Source organism: Coloeus monedula (genome assembly GCF_965178545.1).
Source record: "Coloeus monedula genome assembly, chromosome: 7".
Taxonomy (NCBI): domain Eukaryota; kingdom Metazoa; phylum Chordata; class Aves; order Passeriformes; family Corvidae; genus Coloeus; species Coloeus monedula.
In genome coordinates this window covers 4,145,025-4,167,760 of record NC_138787.1, presented here as the reverse complement: position 1 = coordinate 4,167,760, position 22,736 = coordinate 4,145,025, and the positions used below count along the sequence as shown (strand labels likewise).

General features: G+C 42.5%; 1 protein-coding gene across 2 annotated transcripts in view; it reads right to left on the bottom strand.

Moving 5' to 3' along the window:
- Positions 1-22,736, bottom strand: part of ERBB4 (erb-b2 receptor tyrosine kinase 4) — a gene marked incomplete at its 5' end in the record, with an annotated part of 570,202 nt that overhangs the window by 15,258 nt on the left and 532,208 nt on the right. For both annotated transcript variants that reach the window (XM_082284612.1, XM_082284613.1), the window contains 5 exons: positions 4,094-4,264; positions 6,533-6,630; positions 7,864-8,010; positions 9,988-10,063; positions 12,729-12,884. In XM_082284612.1, the coding sequence (XP_082140738.1) occupies positions 4,094-4,264; positions 6,533-6,630; positions 7,864-8,010; positions 9,988-10,063; positions 12,729-12,884 (648 nt within the window). The remainder of the gene's footprint in view (positions 1-4,093; positions 4,265-6,532; positions 6,631-7,863; positions 8,011-9,987; positions 10,064-12,728; positions 12,885-22,736) is intronic.

The window sequence follows — 22,736 nt, the reverse complement described above, 5'->3', positions numbered from 1 at the left end:
GAGTAATAAACAGTATAGACAGTTTTCAGCAGGAATTAGCCAAGGACTGAGAGCAAAAAGAATTGTGGGGCACACAGAGTGCTTGTTGTATTAGCATTATCTCTGCATGCACAGGACAGCACTCGTTACAAATACCTGAATGAATCATCTAATGGATGTGAATGCAGGATGCTTGAGCACTAGCTGGGGTCCAGTGCTCATGGAAACACTGCTGAGGATTCAGCTTATCTCTCAGAAGCACAGAGCTTTGAAAACTCTATTTTTCCGGAGTATCTCTAGACAGCGGAAAATAAAAACTGGAAAAAGCTGAAGAGACAAAATTGCAACTGAAGAGTTTCGGATCCAATGGAAGAATTCAATTTATCTTAGGATGCTAATTTTTACTTAAAAGCTGCAGCAGTCTCAGAGTGAACTTCACAAGAGAGGCCACCGTTAAGGGTCAGAGCCTGTGCAGGGCTCTGCTCCCAGCAGCACAGGTAGGTCCCAAAGACATCCTAGCAGGAGTCAGTGTGGATGGGATGGAAATGCTGAAGCTGTGTCTGAACCTTGCAGCTTCACAAATCTCTGTAAACCCTGGAGGAAGAAGGATGTGAGACTTCCTGGGGAGCTGGCAACTCCCCAGAAGCCTTCCCTCTCTCCAGTCTTCTACCCATGGGCTGCAGCACTGCGCTGTTAATGCACATCCACACAGCTCTTTTCCTCCCACGGGCGGGAGTGTTTTGCACAAATCTCATCCAGTGGTGCCTCCCAGGCAAGAAGCTGCAAGGATTTAGACTTGAGACCACTGCAGAGAAACTTCAGGGCTCTCCTGAGCAAGCAAATACTCCTGTTCTTCCTTCATTCCTTGACTTCAAAGACTATGTGTGAGAAGGTTCATGATCTCCTTGCTTTCTTTCTGCCCACTTCTGTCCCCATGGAGCCATGCTGCTGGAACTTTCACCCAACACTGTCAGCACAGAGAAGGAGCACAGTGCCCTGACTAACTCCTTGGCCACTAAAACTGCCACTGGAACAGCTAAGGTGGGAAATACAGTATCCTTCATGCTTCTTATCCCTGAAAATGACATGGAGATCATGTAGCTCGTCTGTGTTGTTTTCCTTCACCAAATTGCCTCACAATCTCCCCATAAAAAGTAATTTCCCAGACATGGTGAACACAAACTACCTAAGTTGTATCCATTCATTTGGCATCCATGGCTGCAGCAGCACCATAATGGGTCTGTGCAGTATCAATACACACTATGCTAAACAAGCATAAATCAGAGACTATCCAAAGGAAACACCCAAACAGAATTAGACAAGTGCAGACAGAGAGCTCTGACAGCATTTCAGTTCCCTGTGATTCCTGTAGCTGACATCCATCTGTACTGAACTATGCACAGCAGAGGCACTATTACCTTAAAGGATTGACTGTGTTTTGTTTAAATCAATCAAACTAAAAGAATAGTTAACGTACCGAGAAACTGAGTGCTTCACAAAGGCAACAGAGATGTATGTGGCTTTCTGCACACATGTACTACCTCCAGAAAACACCTCTCTGCAAAGGAAACCAGGAATGCTACAGTGGTGCAGGGCTTCCAGCTTAGCCCTCTCTGACCTCTTGGTCTGATCTGGGTCAGGCAACTTGGCTCACAAACTGAAAACTTTTTGCAAAGGGTAATTCCAGGTTTGTACAATGCTAGAGAAAAATTCCCAGCAACAGGAGTTACTGAAAGGAGGATATGGTTTTGCTACTGTCATTAAATTGAATTGCAAAGCAAACTTCCCACTGTCTTTGGTGGTACAAGATCACAGTTTCAAACCAAGATGGGAAATTGTGAGCTGAGGAAAGGAGACATCATGTCAAGAATGTGATCGAGTCCCTTTGTATCCCAAAAACAAGGCCTGTGGTCTCTTTCTGCAGCTCTGCTGGCTTCAAGGGGATCACATGTGTGCAAGCAGTTGCAATGGTGTGCTTTGAAGCTGGGAAAAGGCTTTGTGAAAGTTATTTTAATTTTTGTATAATAACAACAACACCAATAATAATAATAATAATAACTATGATAGTAACAACAATAACAATAACAACAACACTAATGATAATAATAAAAATAAGTGCCTGTGTTTTCATTCCATGACTACAGCAGTGACCATGTTGGTTGTCCAAATAACACATTGTAAATAAATCTTTCAGAATATTAACTCTAGGATTTTTACCGGAATTCCCTCAGCTCTAGTGGGGTCCTCAGCTGGGCTGGTACCAAAGACAGATGGCAAAAGGAACTGTTGAAAAAGCAAGTACATTTTTCTACTAAGCCTTTCTCCTTTAAATGTGTCCCAGTGTTTCCAGCAAATATGGGAGTGAGATGAATATAACAAACCCAAAATGTCAGATTCTGCCTCCTCAGACCTGTGTAAATGGCAGTACCCCACGGTGTCAAACTAAGTTCCACTGATTTACATCCCTGTGACAGTGAGTACCTTCCAAAGGTAATTGCTGTCTTTCCCTTCTCTCCTCAGAAGTTGGCAGGAAAGGAAACAGAACCTCTCCAGAGACAGCTAGTAGTAAACCTGATGTATTTCAGATCACCATCAATTAAGTCTTGTAGCCATAAAAAGAAAGTTTCTCACTTATTGCTCAATCATGCATCATCCCCACTTCACTGTCTTTCAGTGATGCAGGAGAAATGCTACATGAATCCAGACATCTCCCATTTCCTTGCATTTAAAACAGCAGCAGTTTCCTTCCAAACTGACTATTAAGATCAGATTTTGTCTTATTCCCAAAAAGCACTGATTTCCTCAGGAGAGGGTAAGGAGCTTCCTGCAGGGTATGGTCAGAGCATGGATACTGGCTCAGATTATACACTCTTGGCTCTTTCACTCACCTCTTCCCTGTCTCACATGGTGTAATCAGTTCACACCTGGGTATGAATTTGGAACTACCTCAGCTAAGGATAAATGTCCAAAAGGTGCCTAAACCATGAGGAATAAACACCAGCATTTCACAGAGTATACTTAGTATTTAAACTGCGGCTTTTGACCAAAAGGAGCCTGGAGAGAAAACAAGTCCCTAATTAAAACACACCTGATGCCCATGTCAATGCCCTCACATTAGTAATGCATTTCAACATCTCTTAGTTATGTGAGAAGGGGTGGCAACTGAACTGTTAAAAGGCTGGAGCCAAGCACAGGAACAGAGGCAGAGGTCAGACCTGTTGAAGGAGGGAAAACAGATTCCAGACATCTGACTTAGCTCCTCACCTGCAGCAGGGCACAGACATGTAGAACAGGATTCAACATACCAGAGCTCACACAGCAGGTCTGAGACTGCTCTGCAGCTGTCAGGAGTTAGTGGATAGAGAAAGACACCTCCAGAAAGTAACTTATCCTACTGGAAATGCCCGAGACAGGCAGCAATGTTCACCCATGCTACTCCAGTGACACCAAATGAAGTCTGGGGGAAAAGCTTAGATTGTATCCCTATCCCTTAGATGGTTGGAGTTCTGTGAGCTGAATTCCCCCCGAACACTCTCTGTGCCTCAGGTCCCCATATACAATGAAGAGCATTTCCTCCCCTGATGGGGAGGGTGCAAACATCAGCCTGCCAATACCTGCCACGTGCTCAGCACAAACACACGTTTGGGAAGGGCGGCCGTGAAAGCATCGCATGCAAACAGGAAAAGGGGCTGGGTTGGAAATCTGGCTCCAGACACAAAAGCAACATTATCTGTATATCCCAGCTGCCCTCAGTTACATCAGTGCCAACCCTGCCAAGACATCAGGATGGCAGGGATGGGAGCACCAGGGCTGTGTACTTCCTGGCCACATTACAGTGCAGAAGCAACACTGCTTGACTTCAGCAGCCTCAGCTGTGCTTTCAGGACAGGCAGCTCAAGCTGAGCTTTTGTTCACTCAAGGCTGGGCTATTAATTTAGAATTCACTGAGGCACAATGAACAGGCAGCCCAGTGACAACATTTTTATAGCCACTTTCTTTACCAATGGGAGCTTGTAATTCCCAAGGCAGTGCTGGCCTGTGTTTGATTGGTGTACTTAAATCTCCACCTGTGCTTTTATAATAACCAGTATTTTCTGTCAGAGCTTGCTCTTACCCTGTTGGAATCAATTCTTGTCCTGGAGGTGTAGATGGGAGGAGGAATGTTAAAGGCTTGAGGAACAAGATACTCTTCAGCATCCATCATATCTTCCAGGTCTTCCTCATCAAGAAGATTTTGGAAGAACTTGCTGTCATTTGGGCTTGGGAGCTTCATACGATCATCTCCCTAAACAGATTGTATTGAGAGAAGAAAAATATCAAAAGATTGATTAATTTCCCAATGAGAGAATTTCAGCCTTCCTAATGCCCTGGCAGCCAGGCTGCAGGGACCACACATGCTGCTTTGTTTGTTCAAAAGCACTGTATCCACATAATTTGTGGGTTTGTTTTGTTGTTGTTTTTTTTTTACTTTTTACTGAGAATATGATGACAAAAAGGGAGTAACTGCATGAATCAAGCAAAACGGGGGGTTTTTTTGGCATTTTCATGACTGAGCTTTTATTTTTTCTTCTCTCTTTTTCCCATACAAGATCAGTTTCTGACCCAAGTTCTGACATATTTTGTGAAATATCTCAACTATTTAGGCTCAAATAGGAGGGGTGGGGAATAACAAGGAAACTGTTGTGTCTTGATGTTTGCTTTACTTTAATTTGTACTTTAAGGGACTTAGAGGGTAAATTTCTCTCCCATCTATTCTGCAGAATGTATGAGAGCTGAGAACAGCGAAAGTCAAACCAGGGAAACAACAGGACCTTGAAATAACACCTATGAGCTGGAGAGGCAAATCTGGGCTGCACTTTGTTGGTGCCACAAAACATTGCAAAAGGTAGCCCATGCCACAAAAACCTATCAGCCCATAGAAACAATGCTAAACTCCACTGGCTGGCTGGAGAGTGGCCTCCCACTCCTCAGGAATTACTATGCCACATGTAGAATCCAGGAGGGAATGATGGCTGTGCTGTGGGGTGCATACAGACCCATTTAAAAGCTCAACAGCAAGTTTGTCATTGTTGATTGCACCTGGGAGGGATGGGGAGTGGTGATGGCAGAGGTACCAGTGCAATGCAGTGACCCTGGTTTCTCCTCCAGGAGCTCGTATTGTCTGCAAGGAGTGCTGGAGAGAAGCCTCACAGGATGAAACACAGGCCAGACCATGCAACAGGGGAGGGAAGGGCAGGGGGAGAAATGGAGGAAAGAGGTATTTGGAATAAGGAAGTATGTCCTATCTAACAAAGTCATTTAATCAGACTGAGTTTTCCCGAATTAGCTGAACTTATAATTTAGTTCACACAGTGGGGAATACTGCAAGAGTAATTCCACATTCAGGACCAAAAATCCTCTTGACTAGTATTTCACTTTCCAACCACATCTTCCTTGTGCTGAAGTGGAAGGAGAGCAGGATGGTTCACAGTGTGCAGCAACACACCACAAGTCACCTGGCAGCTCTACCCAGTGAAATCAAACACCTCACTGTGGGACTGGCACTAGACCACTCAGGAGACATGAAGTGGCACTGGCTGGAGGCTCTTCCACTAGGAATTCTTATGTCAATGTGAAGCTGAGGATCAGCACCTCTGCCCTGTGTTTCATGATGTGGAGCAGATACAGCATGAGACAGAGCATGAGAATCATTACCTGGAACAAACTGTTCCCGTGCTCTGGTCTCTGGTGTTTCACCATCACCTCACTTTGAAGTTTTCATTTTCCTTTGAACAGCTCACACACTGGGCCCTTACCTAAGAACCCTATGCTTTCTGTGGCTTGAGTCTGAGCTGTAATAAACACATGCACAAGTCTAGGCTTCCACAAAATTAGGGAAGGACACATGCCTGTACTCAGGCACACACAGCTCCAGCTACCTGTACTCACCAGGTATTGCCCTGCTGCCACAGGGCAGTTTCATGGGATGAACCCATGAAGGATGAACCCTTCACAACCCTGTCACAGGGATGTGAAGCCTCCAGAGCCCCAGAGCTTAAGGAGAACAGAGAGGGAAACTCCTCCCTAGCATTAGAGGTACCAGTATGACACAACTTCCTGTTTTCTAAGAAACTTTCATGTTTAGGCAGTGAAAAGAAACTTGCTTGTGATCTCAGCAATGCAGGGAAAAGACTCAGCCTAATCAATTTTAAAACCAAGGAAGTCCTTGGTCTAAATATAGATCCACTGTCTGCCTATGGACAAAACTTGTCCCCACTTTCATAAGGAAATGCAAAGCACTGAGCAGCTTGCAAAGCCAGAGATTGTATATGTGCTCATAAACATGAGCTTAGGAAATTAATTTCAGATCGTTGTATTATTAATATAATTATTTTTGAGATACTGACACTGCCCATTCTACTTCATGCTTGTATAACACTGTAGTCACTGTTTGCTTTAGGCTCTTTTGCTTTAGGCATCTTGAACTTCAAAAGATTCAAAGGCAATGCCCCTAACAGTTGGATGTTGCAGACAATTGTTTTTCCCACCCCTGTGATGCTGCAGGGTTGCTTACCTGAATTACCAGGTATCTCTGAGGGTCTCGAGCCATTCTAGAGAATTCAGCAGCCAGCTCCTTGAATTTTGGCCGACTGTCAGCATCAATCATCCAGCCTGGATGAAAGACAAGAAAGAAAATGGTTAAATGTCAAGGGAGGAAATCTTTCCTTTTTTAAACGTACAAGTTTCAAGTCCTTGATAACTCTGGCCCAAAGAAAAGTTGCAATAAAAACCCAGAATAATGGAAAGTTAGAATTCTATGATGCATAAAATGGAAAACACCTGGTTTAGGCCAGACTAGATTGTTCCTTACTGCATGGAATTTTTCTTAATTTGCTGGGCTCCTCTCCATCCCAGAGACAGCAACACTATCTTGCAATTTTCTCATCTTGCATATTTAGGTATCAGCACTGACTGTCTTTTATTAAGGATGTGTCCTACCAGATGGGACATTTTTGTACTCAACAAAGCCCTTGCATGATTTAATTTCCACACCTCCATGCACAGTACAACTGTTTTCAGAAGATACTTAATTTACTTCTTCTAGTTTTCCTTTTTTTTTTTTTTTCAGGGCTTTTGTGTACAAAGCAAAAGGGAAAGGAGTATATATGATGGATGAGATGTCTGTATGTTAATCTCACTTAAATTAAGCCAGAAATATCAGAGAGATATTTCTAATTCTTTTTAAATTAGAAGCATAACCTTGGAGGATACTGTCATTAGTGGGAGTATCTTGGAGATAAAAAAGTTGGAAGAAATCATGTGCAGACTGTTTCCCTTTTTTTACTAAAGTAAAAATAATCATAAATTTTTGTACTGGACTGAGAATGATAAAAAATAATCCTCTCTGTAGCATTTCTTCTATTAATTTTACTTTTTATTATTACTATTGCAATCATCATTCTTGCTACTTATAATAAAACATTAGTGATTCCTTTCCTCAATATTTGGAAATGGGATTTCTCCTCACAACCTTCACTGGCTGGGTATCCATGTGCCATAATTATGTTTAGTATTATCTTTTTTACATCAGAATCAATTGTCATGGAAATGACAAGGGTTTACAATAACAACCATACAATTTTGACTTCACAGCAAGTATATGAGATAACATCTGACAGTAATAAGAAGCTGAGCTAACTCGGCCCTTCATGGCTAACAATTGTAAAATTGCAAAAGATGTGCAGGGAGTATTTAAATGGAATTTACAGTATCATGGGAAGCTTTTGTTTTGCAGCAGCAGCTTGCCCTGTTTCCCAGCTCTGTCAGAGACTGCCTATGCAAATATTCTAAACCAGTGTCCCTCTTGCAGTGAGTGCAGGGGTATCAAAAGTGACAATTCCTTACACTTCACCATCACCATATAAACATCAATAGTGCAGATTGGGGGCTGGGGCAGCCGCTCTCCCTTCTCCAAGAGGTCAGGGATCTCTCGAGTTGGGATTCCATCATATGGCTTCCCACCAAAGGTCATCAGCTCCCAGATGGTGACTCCTAGGCAGAAGAAAGAGTGTTAGTGTCTGAGGTCACACTACTCAGATTCCCCCCCAGTCTCTCACAGCAGAGTATCCTGGCCCAGTTCTGGACTGCAATCTCTTCTTCTTCACAAGTGCCTGGAAAAACACTGAAGTTTGGACTGGGGGGACAGGAGGAGTTGAGCAAGTGGCTACACAGTGCTTAGCTGCTGTCTTAGCTTAAACCATGACAGTCTGCCACTTGAAAACTCTGGAAAATGGTGAAACAGCACTTCGTGGTAATCTTCAAAAGCAACTTCCCTCATTTTTATTGGTGTAAGAAATGGCGTGATAGACCTGAGGCACACAAGAAAGGTCTGAGACAAATGAAGGGTGGTAAAGTAAATGGGTGCAATAACAAAAGAATGCACCATGCTCTTTTATCAAAAAGGGAAATGAATGGCTGATGTACTCTATTATTTTAAGGGGGAAAAGCGCAGATGTTCCCTAGCTTAGAGCATCAATTTCCCACAAAGGTACAGCACCGAGTAACATTAGGTCGTTGGCTTTGCCTTGTAAGTCATTCACAGCCACTGCTATTATTTTTTCCCTTAAATCACCTTATGGATTTGAGTTTATGATAGTGCTGTGCTACAAACCCAATATTCTCTTTTTGAAAAGCCATAGGATTTGTTTTGGCTTCGAAGCTGGAAATAAAGATCATATATCATAAGTAAAAGAATTTGTGCCCAAACAGAATCTTAAATATTGAAAATGATGCTCTCACACCATCTTCTTTAACTTTTATTTGTATTGCAAAGGTCATTTTAAGCATGTCTCCAGATCAGTACCATATTTTGACAAATGTCATGCTAATGTGAAAAATGATGGGCAAAATTACCACATGAGTAAACCACATTTATTTCACCCTCATTCGTCTCCTTGTTGACATTAAATAAATATAACTTGTCAATTATTTATGGACTTTTCCTTTCTGCTTATAGATGTTCTGGGCTTCCTGCATTTAAAATGAATTTCATAAATGAAGGTATATTTTCTCCTGAGTGATCCAGGAAATACAGGATTTGAAGAGAAAGAGCAGCTTTACAAGATCAGTTGAACTCTCCAAAGCTTTTCTCAGCTGACTAGAAGAGGGCAGCCACCCAGCCACAGCAAACAGTGTCTTTTGCTGCTACCCACAGGTAAAAGTGAGTAATGAATAGAGCTGTACACCCTTTTGGTTCAAATGCACAATAGGAAATGCAAATAGGACTCCATAGCCCCAGATACTGCTGAAAAATTCTATTTACAAAGGTATACATCATTTTATTAGTAATAGCTACACCAGATAAACAGGCAAAGACCTCAGCAGATGTGGCAAACAGCTTGTCTGAATAACCATTAGCAACACTGAACGAACACCTCATTTCTCAAATACGACTTTTTCTCTGTGTGTGTAGCTCACCAATTCCCAAGTTATCTGTGAAATTAAATAGATGCTTGTTCTAGTTAGTTTGGAGAACTCATCTCTTCCTTTTCTTTCTCTTGCCATATTTGCTTTGTATTATGACAAATTCCCTTTTATCTGACTCTAGGTAGAGAAAGTCCCATAAGCCTGAAAATGTTTTTTGACATTCATGGCTTTTAGAGTTGAGCTTTTCAAAGACTGCTGAAAATTGTGACCTGCAGCTGTATTTTTATGAATCTGTGCCTGAGCTGAAAGAGGTCTTCTTCTGTCATAATAATCAGCCAAACTGCTACCAGACCAGACCTTGCAGCACTCACCCCAGAGGAGAACATCATGATAATATATTTCAGTGAGCAGGGAAGTAACACAGGAGACAGTAAAAACTGCTGCTCAGAGTTACACATTTAAAGGAAAAAAAAAAAAACCTGAAGAGCAAACGCTTCTGGAATTAACTCTTTTGGGAAAAGAGGGTATCTTTAACATACTAACACAATTTGGTTCTATGCTTTAAAAGACACAACTTTTTAAACTAATCACATGAAGATTTACCATAGCTCCACACATCACTCTGATGGGTAAATTTCCTGTAGTGTATGCACTCCAGAGCCATCCACTTAATTGGCATCTAGGGAAGGACAAGAGAAACGTAACCTTAGAAATACATTATTAAAACAATACAAACAGATCCTGTATGAAGACACCAGCTTTCTCCCTGTCTCCTTCAATGGCAAGCTTGGAAAAAAGCAGCACTATCCCACAGAGGAAATGGCTGTTCCTGCCCTCTAGAATGGGGCTGTGCCTCATAAAACTTGGAGGTGAGAAAGATGAACCGGTTACCCGGAGAACTTCTGATATTTATTGATTCAGAAGTAGTGGAACAACTCGTGTTTTCATCAAAGCTGTGTGAAGAGGAACCAACGCAAAAATTGCATATAATTCCCCTAAATCTCAAGTGCAGCAGAGAAAGTGGAATGAAGAAGCTCTTTCTCCTTAACAGTTTGCAATCTCTGCAATCTGAGATAACAACACTGCTATCTCAACTGTTCTCTAATGAGGCCAGGTTACAATGCAGTGACCATAACACTTCACCGTCCCCATCATCATCATCGTCATCAGGGTAAACAGGCAATGAGGAGAATTTGCAGTGCTTTATTGTTAACTCCTAATATTTGTCAGGAACTTAGCCATCCCACTTCTCTGTAATCAGCACTGCAGTGAAAAAAGTTGCTCCCCAAACTAAGCCAGCAGCCCCATGTTCCCATGTCAGTGAATCACCCTCGGGGTGAGCTTATCTCTTCCGACAGACAAGGGTGTGCAGGCAAACCAAACCTCATTCCTGCACTAGGGCCCACCCTCTTGAGTTAGTGTTAAAATGGGATTCATGGTGTTTCCCATTCCTGAGCTGCACCCGTCAGGCACAGCCTTGCAGTCTGTGAATTTCTGATGGACAAACACTTAGAAGACTTTTACCTGGCAGGGACTTGTATGGGTTGCCTCTAATTTGGAACTATGGAAGAGGTACTGGAATAAACCAAAGGGATGCGTAACTGCAGGCAAAATCTGAACAGATGGTGGGTGTAAAAGCAGAGGATGTGTCTTCATTTAAACCCTTATGAAACTGCCTTCCATGAAGTTCACTAATGAACATAACCTACAGAGTTATGGCAAAAATAGCCCCTTGTAATAAAGGTTGCCTTAACTTTTGCAAAGACAGTTCATCCTCCCCCACTAAACTCTGCAGAAGTGCATTGCTTTCATTCCCATTGTATAAGGCTGGGTTGCTCCAGACATGAAGAGTTGCTGAAGGAGCAAAGCTGCCTTGTTCATGATGGGACAACTCAGGCTGGAAGTGATTCAGGAGGCCTCTAGTCCCACCTCAGGTTCACAGCAGGTTCAGCTACTTAGGAGATCAGGCCAAGTTACTCAGGGATTTGTCCCATCTGGGCTTTAAAACCTTCAAGGATGGAAACTGCACCACCTCTGTTTACAACCACTTGATAGTCCAGTCTGGACTTCCCTTAGCATGCTCTCAATACAACTTGACGCTGCCAATGCCTTTTGGAGTTCACAGGATGCTTCTCTGGACCTGGGAAGTGATACATCTGATGTAAATCCTGCTCCAGAGCTCTCAGCAGGGTAACAAGTCCAAGACACAACTGCCAGGGAACAGCTTGTTTGCAAGGATCAACTCATTTTCTGTCATTCACTCTCTGATGGAGGGAAGAGGCTGAGGGGTTACCGAGAAGAGAATTACAGAAATTAAGGAATCGGGGAAAGCTGCCAAAATCCCACCTTCCCTGACAGGAGGTCTCTTTCCATGGGGAAATGAGGAAGCACTGGTGGCTCCTCTCATGCTCTTCACTTCCTTGACTGACCTGTCCAGGTGATCCAAGGGCAGCAGCCACACAAACAAGGCAGCAGCTCATCCCAGAGAACAGCACACACTGGCAACAGCTGTTTGTCCCAGACAAGGGCATGAGTGAGAACAAAAAACCACAGACAGCAAGGAGACAGAAAGCAAACAGAACATCCAGGAAAAGGAATGACAGGTGAAGCAGAATCCCTTGGGATTCAGTGACAGATTGAAATGGGGAATTTCAAGATATTTAGGGAGCAGCCAGAAGCACCACGTACTTACTGCCTTCTGAATTTTATCATGCATTAATCTGAAATTAGCAGAAATGAGGTAAGGCACTACATAGCCATGGTGTGGTTTGCTGGAAAGTAATAGGGGAAAATGTCTGGTTTCAAAGTTATCCTCAAGCTGGCTTTTAGTGGCCTGGCATTCAGCATGGTATTGGAGAGGTAGATGCCAGATGTAACATACACAGGCTCGTCCAGTGTGATAGAAGAGCTAAATTCTCATGTTCTGTGGCCTTCCCTTTTGTTTTCACAAAAATTATTTGCCTGGGAAAATGGGACTGCACGTTATTGAGGTGTATATTGGCCAGAGAAAGAAGCTGGGCAGGAATGCCCCAGAATATCCATCACTCATCGAACAGAAGTATTCAAAACAAGACACAAACTGGAGCACGTGAACAAAACCTAATTCTGAGTGTGAAAATGGCCCATGCAATTATATTTCAGTGCCTGGATAAGCTCACTGTGCAAAAAATGAGCAGCTTTTATGTGTGCCTTCACAACACAGTTTTTCTGCAAGGGCTTTGCTCCATCACTGACAGACTCTCTTGCACAGGTAACAGTCTCACAGGGACACACTGACCTAAGGAGTAACTTCAGGAGGCTTGTCACAGTATGGTAGTTTACTTCCAGACATGTTCAATACTCACCTTCCCCCCATCAGCATTATACTCCTTTTCATCCCCTTCCAAAAGTCTGGCCAAGCCAAAGTCAGTGATTTTCACATGGTTTGGCGATTTCACCAGGACATTACGGGCTGCCAAGTCCCGGTGGACGAGTCTCCTCTCTTCCAGGTACATCATTCCCTGAAGGAATAAGAACAGTACAATAATCCTAATAAGTCTTACATGTTTTTTGAGAAGTAACTTCCACTGGTGACATATAAAATGTCTGGTTCAATGATGAGTATTTATAATGAGAAAATGGCCTAGAGGGCAGAAGTTAAACATTGCTCTTGCTCTGAGCAGGAGGTAGTATTAGATGACCTTGAGTTACTCCAGTATGAATGATTCTATAGGATTCAATTACCAAAAGGAAAAAACCCAGCAAAATAACACATAGATAACTCTTTTGCTTCAGCAGGCTTAAAATCTGGAAATGTGAGACAAAGAAAAGAAATATTACGGCCCTTGTTCTTCGGACAGGAAATCTGATGACCATAAAAAAATAATCAATTCAGCCAAAGCCCCCCAGAAATCAGACCACAGTGGGAAACAATCCCAGCTCTGTTACATTCTAGACAAGTATCTTCAATTCAAGATGAAGATTCTTGTCCATCTTCAAATGGTTTTTAAGTTGGTCACAAATTTTCACTACCCTCAGTGAATTAGAAGGAAAACAATTCTTTATTCCAAGTGCTGCAACTCCCTTACCGTTTCACTCCCTTAAAATATTGCCTGTGGTATTATAATAAGACATTAGATCAATGGCCCTTTTTTTATGAGCATATATATTCTGTTAGAAGTACTTTTGTTAACAAGTCCATCCAGCTGCCTTTAAAGATAAGGTAACATATACTCAAGCTGCCTGGCCTTACCTTATTCTTATTCTGATGGGAGACTAACCATCTACCATCAGTATGGAAATTTGCACAATGCTTTGTGACACTGAGACCAACACCAAAGCTTGGTCTTATTAATTATATGACACACAAAGGATAGCTGGGCAGGGTTACAAGCCTATAATTTCATTAAAAGGCATTTATGACATTAACCACCATTATTAGAACCTACAGATGAAATCACACACTTGGTAATTGCCTTTAAGGTATCTCAGTATATTAGCTCTGTATAATATATATGATAATTTTTAAAAAGTCATTGCTGAATACCAAAGAGATCATATTATCCCACAATACAGATGATAATTCAGAGAGTCACATGTAGTGATTAAAATAACCAGATTACTCAGTGCCATGGGCCAGATTTTATTATCCCTTCACAGCCTAAGGAGCTCGTAGGTACCTGTCCCCATACCAGCTGCCACTCATGGTGTCTGGACCTAGCCCTGGCACAGGTTTCCCAGAGAAGCTGTGGCTGTCCCATTCCTTAAAGTGTCCAAGGCCAGGCTGGACGGGGCTTGGAGCAACCTGGTCTGGTGGAAGGTGTCCCTGCAAATGGTGGGGGCTGGAACTGGATGGGCTTTAAGGTCCCTTCCACCTCTAGGATTCTATGAAAGTGGATGTCTATGCAAAAAGCATCAAATGGAGCCCTAAGCTGGTTTTAGGTGAAAAATTTCAGTGCAAACACCAGTAAAAGCTTTGAAAATATGTGGGAGAACGTTTGGCATAAACACTATTTCATGCAGTCAACATGAAGGGGGTTTGAAAGAGGACACAGGGATGCTTTGGCACAAAGCAACTGAAGTTATTCTTTAGAAGCACTGCTAGTTGAAACAAACACCCTCCTGCCAATTGCAAATCAATATATTCAGCTTTTGACCATCAGAATTATGTTTTTGACCAAAAGAATTATGGGTTTTTTTGACAGCAATGGTTTTTGACATCAAATTAAAACCCCTCGAAGAAAAAGACAAATGAATTTCATGGGCTAAACGATTGTGAATCACACAAGAATCACACTGTGATACCAGCTGATGAGAGAATTCTGCTGGCACCAGAATATATCAGGTCCAAATAAAATTATAATTTTTAATAGATTAACTTGTAGCTATCAGCACTGAAACAATATGAAAATATTGCAGATTTCTTTTGGCCAAAATGAAAATACAGAATTTGTCTGGTCAAAATCAAAACAGATGACCTGCACCAAGGCTTTAGCCTCCTGATTCTAGTTAATGATGGCAGGAATGGATGGTAAGGTGTGCAAAAACATCCTTCACTGAAAGAGTTACACAACCAAATTTTTAGCCAAGCCTCTTTGGTCTTATTTTACTGTCTCTAATTTCAAGTATTTTTTAAACTTGTAGGCTAACACTTTAGGATGTTTCACTGCTTACTCTATTCATTCACATCCATTTACTCCAATTTTGTGCTATTATTTAGTATCATTTTAGTAAGATTCTATTTTATTCATCCTAACCTCACACTCTCTCAAGAACTAGAAAATGTGTAATACCCAACACCTTGTATTGCTCCCCAGCAATACCACAGCTGGTTTTCTATTCTATCCAGAAAGAGGGCAGAAATAACTGCCTGTGTATCATTGCACTTCAGTTTGCTTCACCTCTGTCAAACAACCTTCCCAGGGCTTTCTCCCACCTGTGTTACATAAAAGCTAAAACCAGTCCCTGTAGGGTTGGTTGGCAGCTACAAAATCCTCTGCAGAGCCCATGGTCTGCAGAAATGTAAATCCTCTTGGGAATACCCAGGGTAAACATGTTCGCTTTTCCTGATACTCCATCAACATGCTTTAAATGTGGGTGGCAGAAGTATAAATGAAAAGGTAGATATGTATATATTTTCAATAAATGAGACTATCCAAGTGGAAGGACAAGAATCTAAAAAAGGGAATCCTATAGTATTCACTGCAGCAATACTGTCTAAACATATATTATGCAGAGAACCACCATCTGAAGACATTTTTGAACTTGGCAGGAAAAAAAGCTCTATATGAATGTTTAATCTTTTAACATGATACAGAAGTATGATAAAAAATACACATCTCCCGTAAAAAAAGCCCATAAGAGAATACCAGGAAGACATTTTATTAGTTGAATAGACTAAAAATTATTTGATAAGAGCTATGAAAAAAATATCTTCTGCAATTTTATTAAGGAGTGTTTATAAATTCTCTGGCACTGTGACAGCTTTGGAATGGTCACTTCAGGCACAGTCAGGTTTGCTCTTTTCACAAGAAAAATATCAGACCTGAAAATGAGATAATGTGATGGGAATAAACTGAAGTGGGACAGTGGAAAGGAGACTTTATGTCAAAAAACCCATGGGACAAGAGAAGACAATGATCTTGGACAGCATTCTGATCTTTCCAAGTGCTGAACTTCAGTGTACAAAACATCGAATTAGGTTCACAAAGTATTAGGATTTCCAGTGCTGTGGAAGTATCACCAAAGCTAGGCTGGTGGAGGAAATAGGAGAATAAAAGGATTTTTTAAAAAAAGAAAAATGAAATTTTTCTGGCAAATCACGGGTTTGTACCCTGAGAAGTGCCTTGAAGTTGTGGTCATAATTTGCTGTTTCCTTACTTTATTATAAGCAGTGTTACTTTCTGCTGCTGCTGTAATTTGCCTCCCAGTTTCTGGGGGAAGCTTTTGAGCACAGCCTCCATTTGTACAGGTCAGAGTGTAAGAGATATGAGCACAGACTATTTCAGATGCTGTAATTTGGTTTCCTTCAGTTTTCTGGACTTTTCGGAGTCCCACCTCCCTGCTGAGGATGCTTCTGGGTTTGTTTCAAAAGTGGCAGCTGCTGTGCAGGGAATGCCCAACTCTGAACTGCATGAATCTTGCCTGAAAGCTCTTTCCCTCAGGTGCCTGGATTTCATCTCCAGAAAAAAGGTATTCATTACTCAGGATAGAATTCAAACAGGTATGTAAGTCATTAAATGCAAAGTCCTTTTGGGATAATTGCTAAAGATGAACTGAAGTGTGTTGAATCACTAACTAAAGTTTAACATATGTCTTCTGTCTTGCAAGACACAACACATCATTTTGCAAGAACAAATCCAGTTAAAAAAGTAAGTATAAAGACCTTCACCTGCCCCAAGATCTTCAGCAGCACCAGCCCACTGCAAACCCCCTATAAATACTTTTTTTCAGTGTGACTTTTGGTTGTTTTCTACATTAAATATAATTGTTTCCCTAAATTGAGGGCATGTTGATCTCATCTCACCCAGAAATTAAGAGCAGCCTGTCTTTCTTCAATAATAACTTCCACCCACCAAAGCCAGCACACATGGCAGATTCACCAAATTCATTCTTCAGGTATATGAAGGAAGAAAATTTCAAGTCCGACTCAAGTCTCATGGACAATAATCTGCAGCTTTGGAGACTGCTCTCTTACCATCCTAATAACTCGAGGCTTGCTTAATAATGTGAATCACTGCAGAAAGCCTCAAATGATCATCTTTTCCCCTGCATACCCCATGGAAAAGGTGTAATTTTGCCTGGGGCTAAATACATTTTGAAGGAAAACACTGTGCCCTTTGTTGTCAGGAGCAACCAGACTCATCCAGGTAGCTGTTCCTCCAGAGAGAGCTGTGGGAGAGAAAGACTGACACTGCTCTGAAATCCACTGACTCAGCTGCAGAGGTGTGATGTCCTGTGTAGGTCGGCTTGGGAGCTGGCACTGGAGGTCACCCTCACAGCCAAGGAGAGGGAAGAGCGATGCTACCAGCCCGAGCTGGGGACTCACACCTCGTGCTAAGCACATCTCCACCAGGTCACCTGCCATTTCTGAAAATGCCTGGAATTCTGCCAGCCCTGGTGAAGCTGGCAAGGGAGAACCACTCCTGATCCTGTGCTGTGCTATAAGCCCAAGTATTTAGGAGTTCAATTCAATTTTAGGGGGTAAGTTAATCTCTCTCTCTTTGCTAAAGGGTAGACAAAGAAAGCTTATGTGATAGTAATGCATTTCTTCCCATCTCCTGCTCACTATCTCAAGGTTTCACTTCTCTTCAGTTTAAGTTTGAAGCAATGTGCTATTAATGTGTAGCAAACTGTATCTCAGGGTAAAAGTGCTTTTATCTCAAGCTGGCCATCTTCAGATGCACTTAGAACACAAAGTTGATATAACTACCTGGATTTTCCTACAGTTGCTTTAGTCCTGTCCACCTGAGCAGGGCCAGATGATGGAAACTTTGCCAGAACTGCCATCTGAGCAGGTGTGACATGAGCAGAGGGGACACTGCTGATAACAGAGCTTTCCTCCCAGTTCTGCTGTGACTTCGCTAAAAGTTTTCAGACAAAACAGTTCAGAGTACACAGAAGCAAGACCAAGACTATCTGTACTTGACTCAAGAGATGGGATCTCAGTGCAGCCGGATTATTATCCCTATGGAATGACAACCAGTGAAAATCCAACTCCTGCACAGGTAACTTGAGCTAGTTCTGCTGTGAAAAGAGTGGTGATGTTTTGAACATAGGTCAGTCTTACATCTCTCCACTTGTGGCTCACCCAGAAGTATAAATTCTGTCTGCTCACATGTGGGCTGGCTCAGCTGAAGCACAAAATTGGGATGAGTTGGCTTCATACCAACCACAGAAGGACACACACTACCTGTGGCGATATAAAAGTGCCAGCTGCACATCAAAAGAACAAGTCTGAATAAAAGGAAGTCAGCACCAGATATTTGCTTTGCACCATGTGGCAGCTGCAGTTTTTTCGTTCCAGAAATAGGAGTCCAAAAGCCTGATTTACTACACTGCTAAACTCTATCCCAGGACACAAAATAAAGATGATGCTAAAGCACAACAGATTGAAACAAACTCAAGAAGCAAAAGTGAAGGGAAAGAGGCTATGAGGCTGATTAGATGAGAATTACAGGAAAAATGCAGTCTATTCCAAAATGACAGGTGATTCATAAAAGGAGAAAGAGTGGAAAGAAATGAGAGGAGAAGCAATTTCATAAGATTATGACATTTCAATACTTAATTGACTGGACTAAGCAGACATTTTGATGGGCCAGACCTACTCCAATCCTAAATAAACATCTCAGGAAAGTCATCTCACCCCTTCATGGCATAGATAAGTGGGTCACTGCTGAATTGACTGGTTCTCAGTTCTGGCTTGTGGGACCCTTAAAATGAAGCTCTCTATCCTGGGTAGGTGCTGAAGCTCCTCGGGCAACACCAGAAGTGGCCTTAGTTCCACTGCATCATCAAACATGTCCTTAGTCTGAACTCCTGTGGAAAGATGAGCTGTCTCCCAGGTTCCCTCAAATTGTACAGCTTTCTGGATTAGGTGGTGCTGAATATAAAGAGTCTGGGAAGCACTTCATGTTCTTCTGATGAAAGATGTTACATAAATATATTAAGTAGCATAAGCGATGAGATGCAGACCAGGTATTTATTTCAATACTGGCCATACTGGATGTAGCTCTGAGTTCTGGTCCCACCTACAGCCACATCTGTGCAGCTGCTGCAAAGTTCATTCCCAAGCATGAGATTCCTGAGGGAGGGAGCTGTGGAGTTGTATCTAATCTCTATTTTGCAATTAACTCAAGTGATTTCTTAAGACAGCTGGGCACAAGGTGCTCTCCTGTGCCAGTTCCATTCTCCATTCAGTGGGCAAACTGGGTCATACTGGCTGTGGTACCCCTTCACCTGGACCAGGTGTCCCAGCCTCCTGGGCTGTGTGGACAGACTATGTTACTCTCCCTTATTCCCAAAGAGCCCAAAAGGACAGGGATGTTCTCCCATTAGCTCTGAAGAAAACCACAGCTCAGGAGACTGCAGCCCAAAGAAGAGTGAGAAACTGCAGCTTGTAGCTGTGCTTACAGTAAGTGTATCACCAGTGCACTTTGTGCAGTTCTGGCTGCAACTGTACCAACACCACCTTCTTCTGTGAAAAAGGCCTTTAAACAAGAACTAACTGCCTAAATAACAAACTTACTACTGCAAAACTCTCCTTGCTGGGCAATAACACTCACTGCAAAGTAGCTACAGTTTAGAGACTGGCAGAATCACAGTCCTTATGACAAAGGCTGTTTCAAATTGCTGTTTCAAAAGAAATCATAGTAATCTGTGTTACATGTGCCAGCAGAAGGAACATACCTGTCCCCTGATTTGGGGAGTGCTCAGAGACTTCAGGTTTCAGCTCCCAGTGGATCATATACTCCTGAAATGTGTTTGATGCTTTTTGAAGTGGCAACCAAAGAGAGGTATCAATTCAAACAGGCTTTTTGAATGCTATTCTTCTCCCTTACATTAATTGCTTCAGTTAGACCAGCCCCAGCTCCTTCCTCTGAAGAGGCAGGAAGGCTAAAAGCAGCCCATAAAGGAGTTCCCAGTGCAACTGTAATGGGGGAGTTGCGACCAGTGCTTTCCTGATGCTATAATTCCAAACTGCCCACCTTCCTGGAAGGAAACCCACAGCAGCACACTTGAACAATGGGCTACGTCTCCCCCACCACTGACCTCTTGCCAATGCAATTACAGTCAGGAGAGTGTATTGTGCAGTGCATTCAGTCTCTCCAAGAAAGTGTATTTAAAATGGATTACTTCTGCTCCTTAGGCAGGCAATCAATAGAGATGTGGACTGCAGTAAGTACAGAGACGTCTGTGGGCTGCAGCACTTATCCTCTGTGTCTCTTCAGAAATTAATTAAAAATCAATGAAGTGTGCAGCCTATTAATAAGGAACCTCCAGATTAACAGATACAAGCACAGCCTTCCCTCAGGTTCAGAACAAGCACAGCCCCAGTGCAAACACACTGGAAACTCTCCAGCACTCCAAACCATACCACACCCTGACCTTTCATGGCCATGCCCCGCACCTGACTGAACTGCAATAACCCCAGCTTTGGGGATATTAACAAATATCAGCTTTAACAAATTACATGCTGTGTGTTTCAAGTCGGCTAAACAGGAGGAATTGGGGGAAGCATTTAGAGCCTTCAGAATTTCTCTGCTGGCCTACTAGAAAGTGAACTTAGGGCAAAGCAAAACCACCTGTGTAAAGGTGGGATCCAGTAAACATCTAACAGAGGGTTGAGTCCAATGTCTTCTCTTAATTGCAAACTTTTTTTAGACAGCTTTCTTGGGAAATGACTCCTGACCCTGTGGCAGATAATTTTCCTCTGGAAGTGTGCTGCTAAACTGGCATGTCATGCACTGGATGCAAGGTTTTCCAGTATTCATCTTACGTAGTTGCATGTTATGACAATAAAATATGCGACAGAACAGGTCTTTCCTGCACCCTGTGTACTTGGTTGGTTTGGTTGAGGCAGTGTTTTTGGACAGCTGAAATTACCCTCCCCTTCTCTTGGGCAGTGCCCATGGAGCGGACAGGGAACACTGTGGTGGCACTGTCTTGTGTGTTCACACAAAAATCCCACAGGAAGAGCCCACAACAGCTCCCTGCTTTGCAAATGCAAATCTGTACAGAATTCACCTGATCCCCCTGAAACACTTGAGAAGTGACATTTTTGACCTTAAGACGTGTTTCGTATGGCACTTTCAGTCCTTTTAAAAGCTGTTAGCATTGTTCTGTGTCCTCATTAAATTAAACATGGAGGATTTTATTTTCTTTTCTGAGCAAACAGCATGATTGGGGCTGAATTTCTGAGGTAGGGACCTTTATTTGAAAGATGCCCCTGAAGCTCATGCAGCTTTGGGGCTCTGTATTTTTACCACTTTTAAAATCACTGTTCCAGGGTAAATAGGGAAACAACAGGACAATGGAAGCACTACTTCCAGAAACCACCACTTTCACAAGCTATTCCAGTGCCAGGGCTATTGGGCTCTGCAAGAGAAAAGTCGAACAAGGGCATATTTACCCTCTCCCTCTCCTATTTTCTTCTCACATGAGCAGAGCAAGCAGTCGGTCTGTACAAGAGCTTCTGCTTAGGACTGCAACACTGTTCCACAAAAGAAAATGTTCTGAATCTATTCTAAATGCTTTTGATACTCTGATTCAAGAGAGTTCTTGAATAAATTACAGCTTTGAACTTCCAAACTCTGTTGCCACTAGCTTTCTGAGCACTTCTTAAAAACCCACATCACAGGTAACCATAGTTACCTATTACATACATTTTATTTCCCTTTTCTAATTGAGTAGCTTATGACACTGACAGAACAGGAGAGGCCAGCCACATAAACAGAGTGTGCTCTCTGATAATGGCTGGAGAAACCTGCTAAATAATCCATTAACCTTATTCAGTAAATACAGATGAGTGCTGGAATGGGGTGCGTGGAAGGCAGAAATGTGGTTTCAAGAGACACTTACTTCCCCCCAGCTAAAACATCACATTATTATTAATGGTTCAGAGCATTGCTGTGTTGACAGTGAGAGCCCATAGAGTGTAAGTCAAGCTGCCACGGTGCCCCACGAGCTCCCCGCCTTCAGACCGAACCTCCTTCCGTGCCTGGGTGGGGATCATTAAACACAGGCTGCCACCTTTGCCTGGCCACCTCACGGTGCTGGGAATGCAGACCACAGCCAGAGACTCTGCAGAGGCAAAGTAAAGGACAGCTGAGCACTGGAGTGCATGGTCTGTTCCCTCCCCTGCTCCTCTGTCCCTCAGCTCAGCCCTATCCAGACACCGACTCCATGGAGATGTGGGGGCAACACATCCAAGGCAATGTAATTCAAACAAGCCCTCACATTACTTTGTTATAGGATACTCACAGAAAATAAAGTAAAATTCTACCCTTCAGGTGTGAGGTGTGTGCACTTGGATAATTATGGAGCACTGATGACTGCAGTGATATTTTGTGCCATAGGTTGGTTCACTCCTCCTGTAAAGTGGTTCTGCAGATTTACCAAGAGACCACAATCCTACACAGGGGAGAAACTACTTCTAAAGTGGTAAATATCTAAAAAGAAACTTTTATCGTGGCCTCTAAATAAAACTGATGTCATCTTTTTTTTTTTTTTTTCCTACATCCCAGAAAGATCTGAATGAGGTTAGGCTCAAGCTTTTGAAATCCATTTATTTTGAGGTGAATCCCAGCACTGCAGGTTTTAGTTCCCAAATCTGAGAAATTTCCCAGTGAGCACAAACTGACTGTTTTAATTGA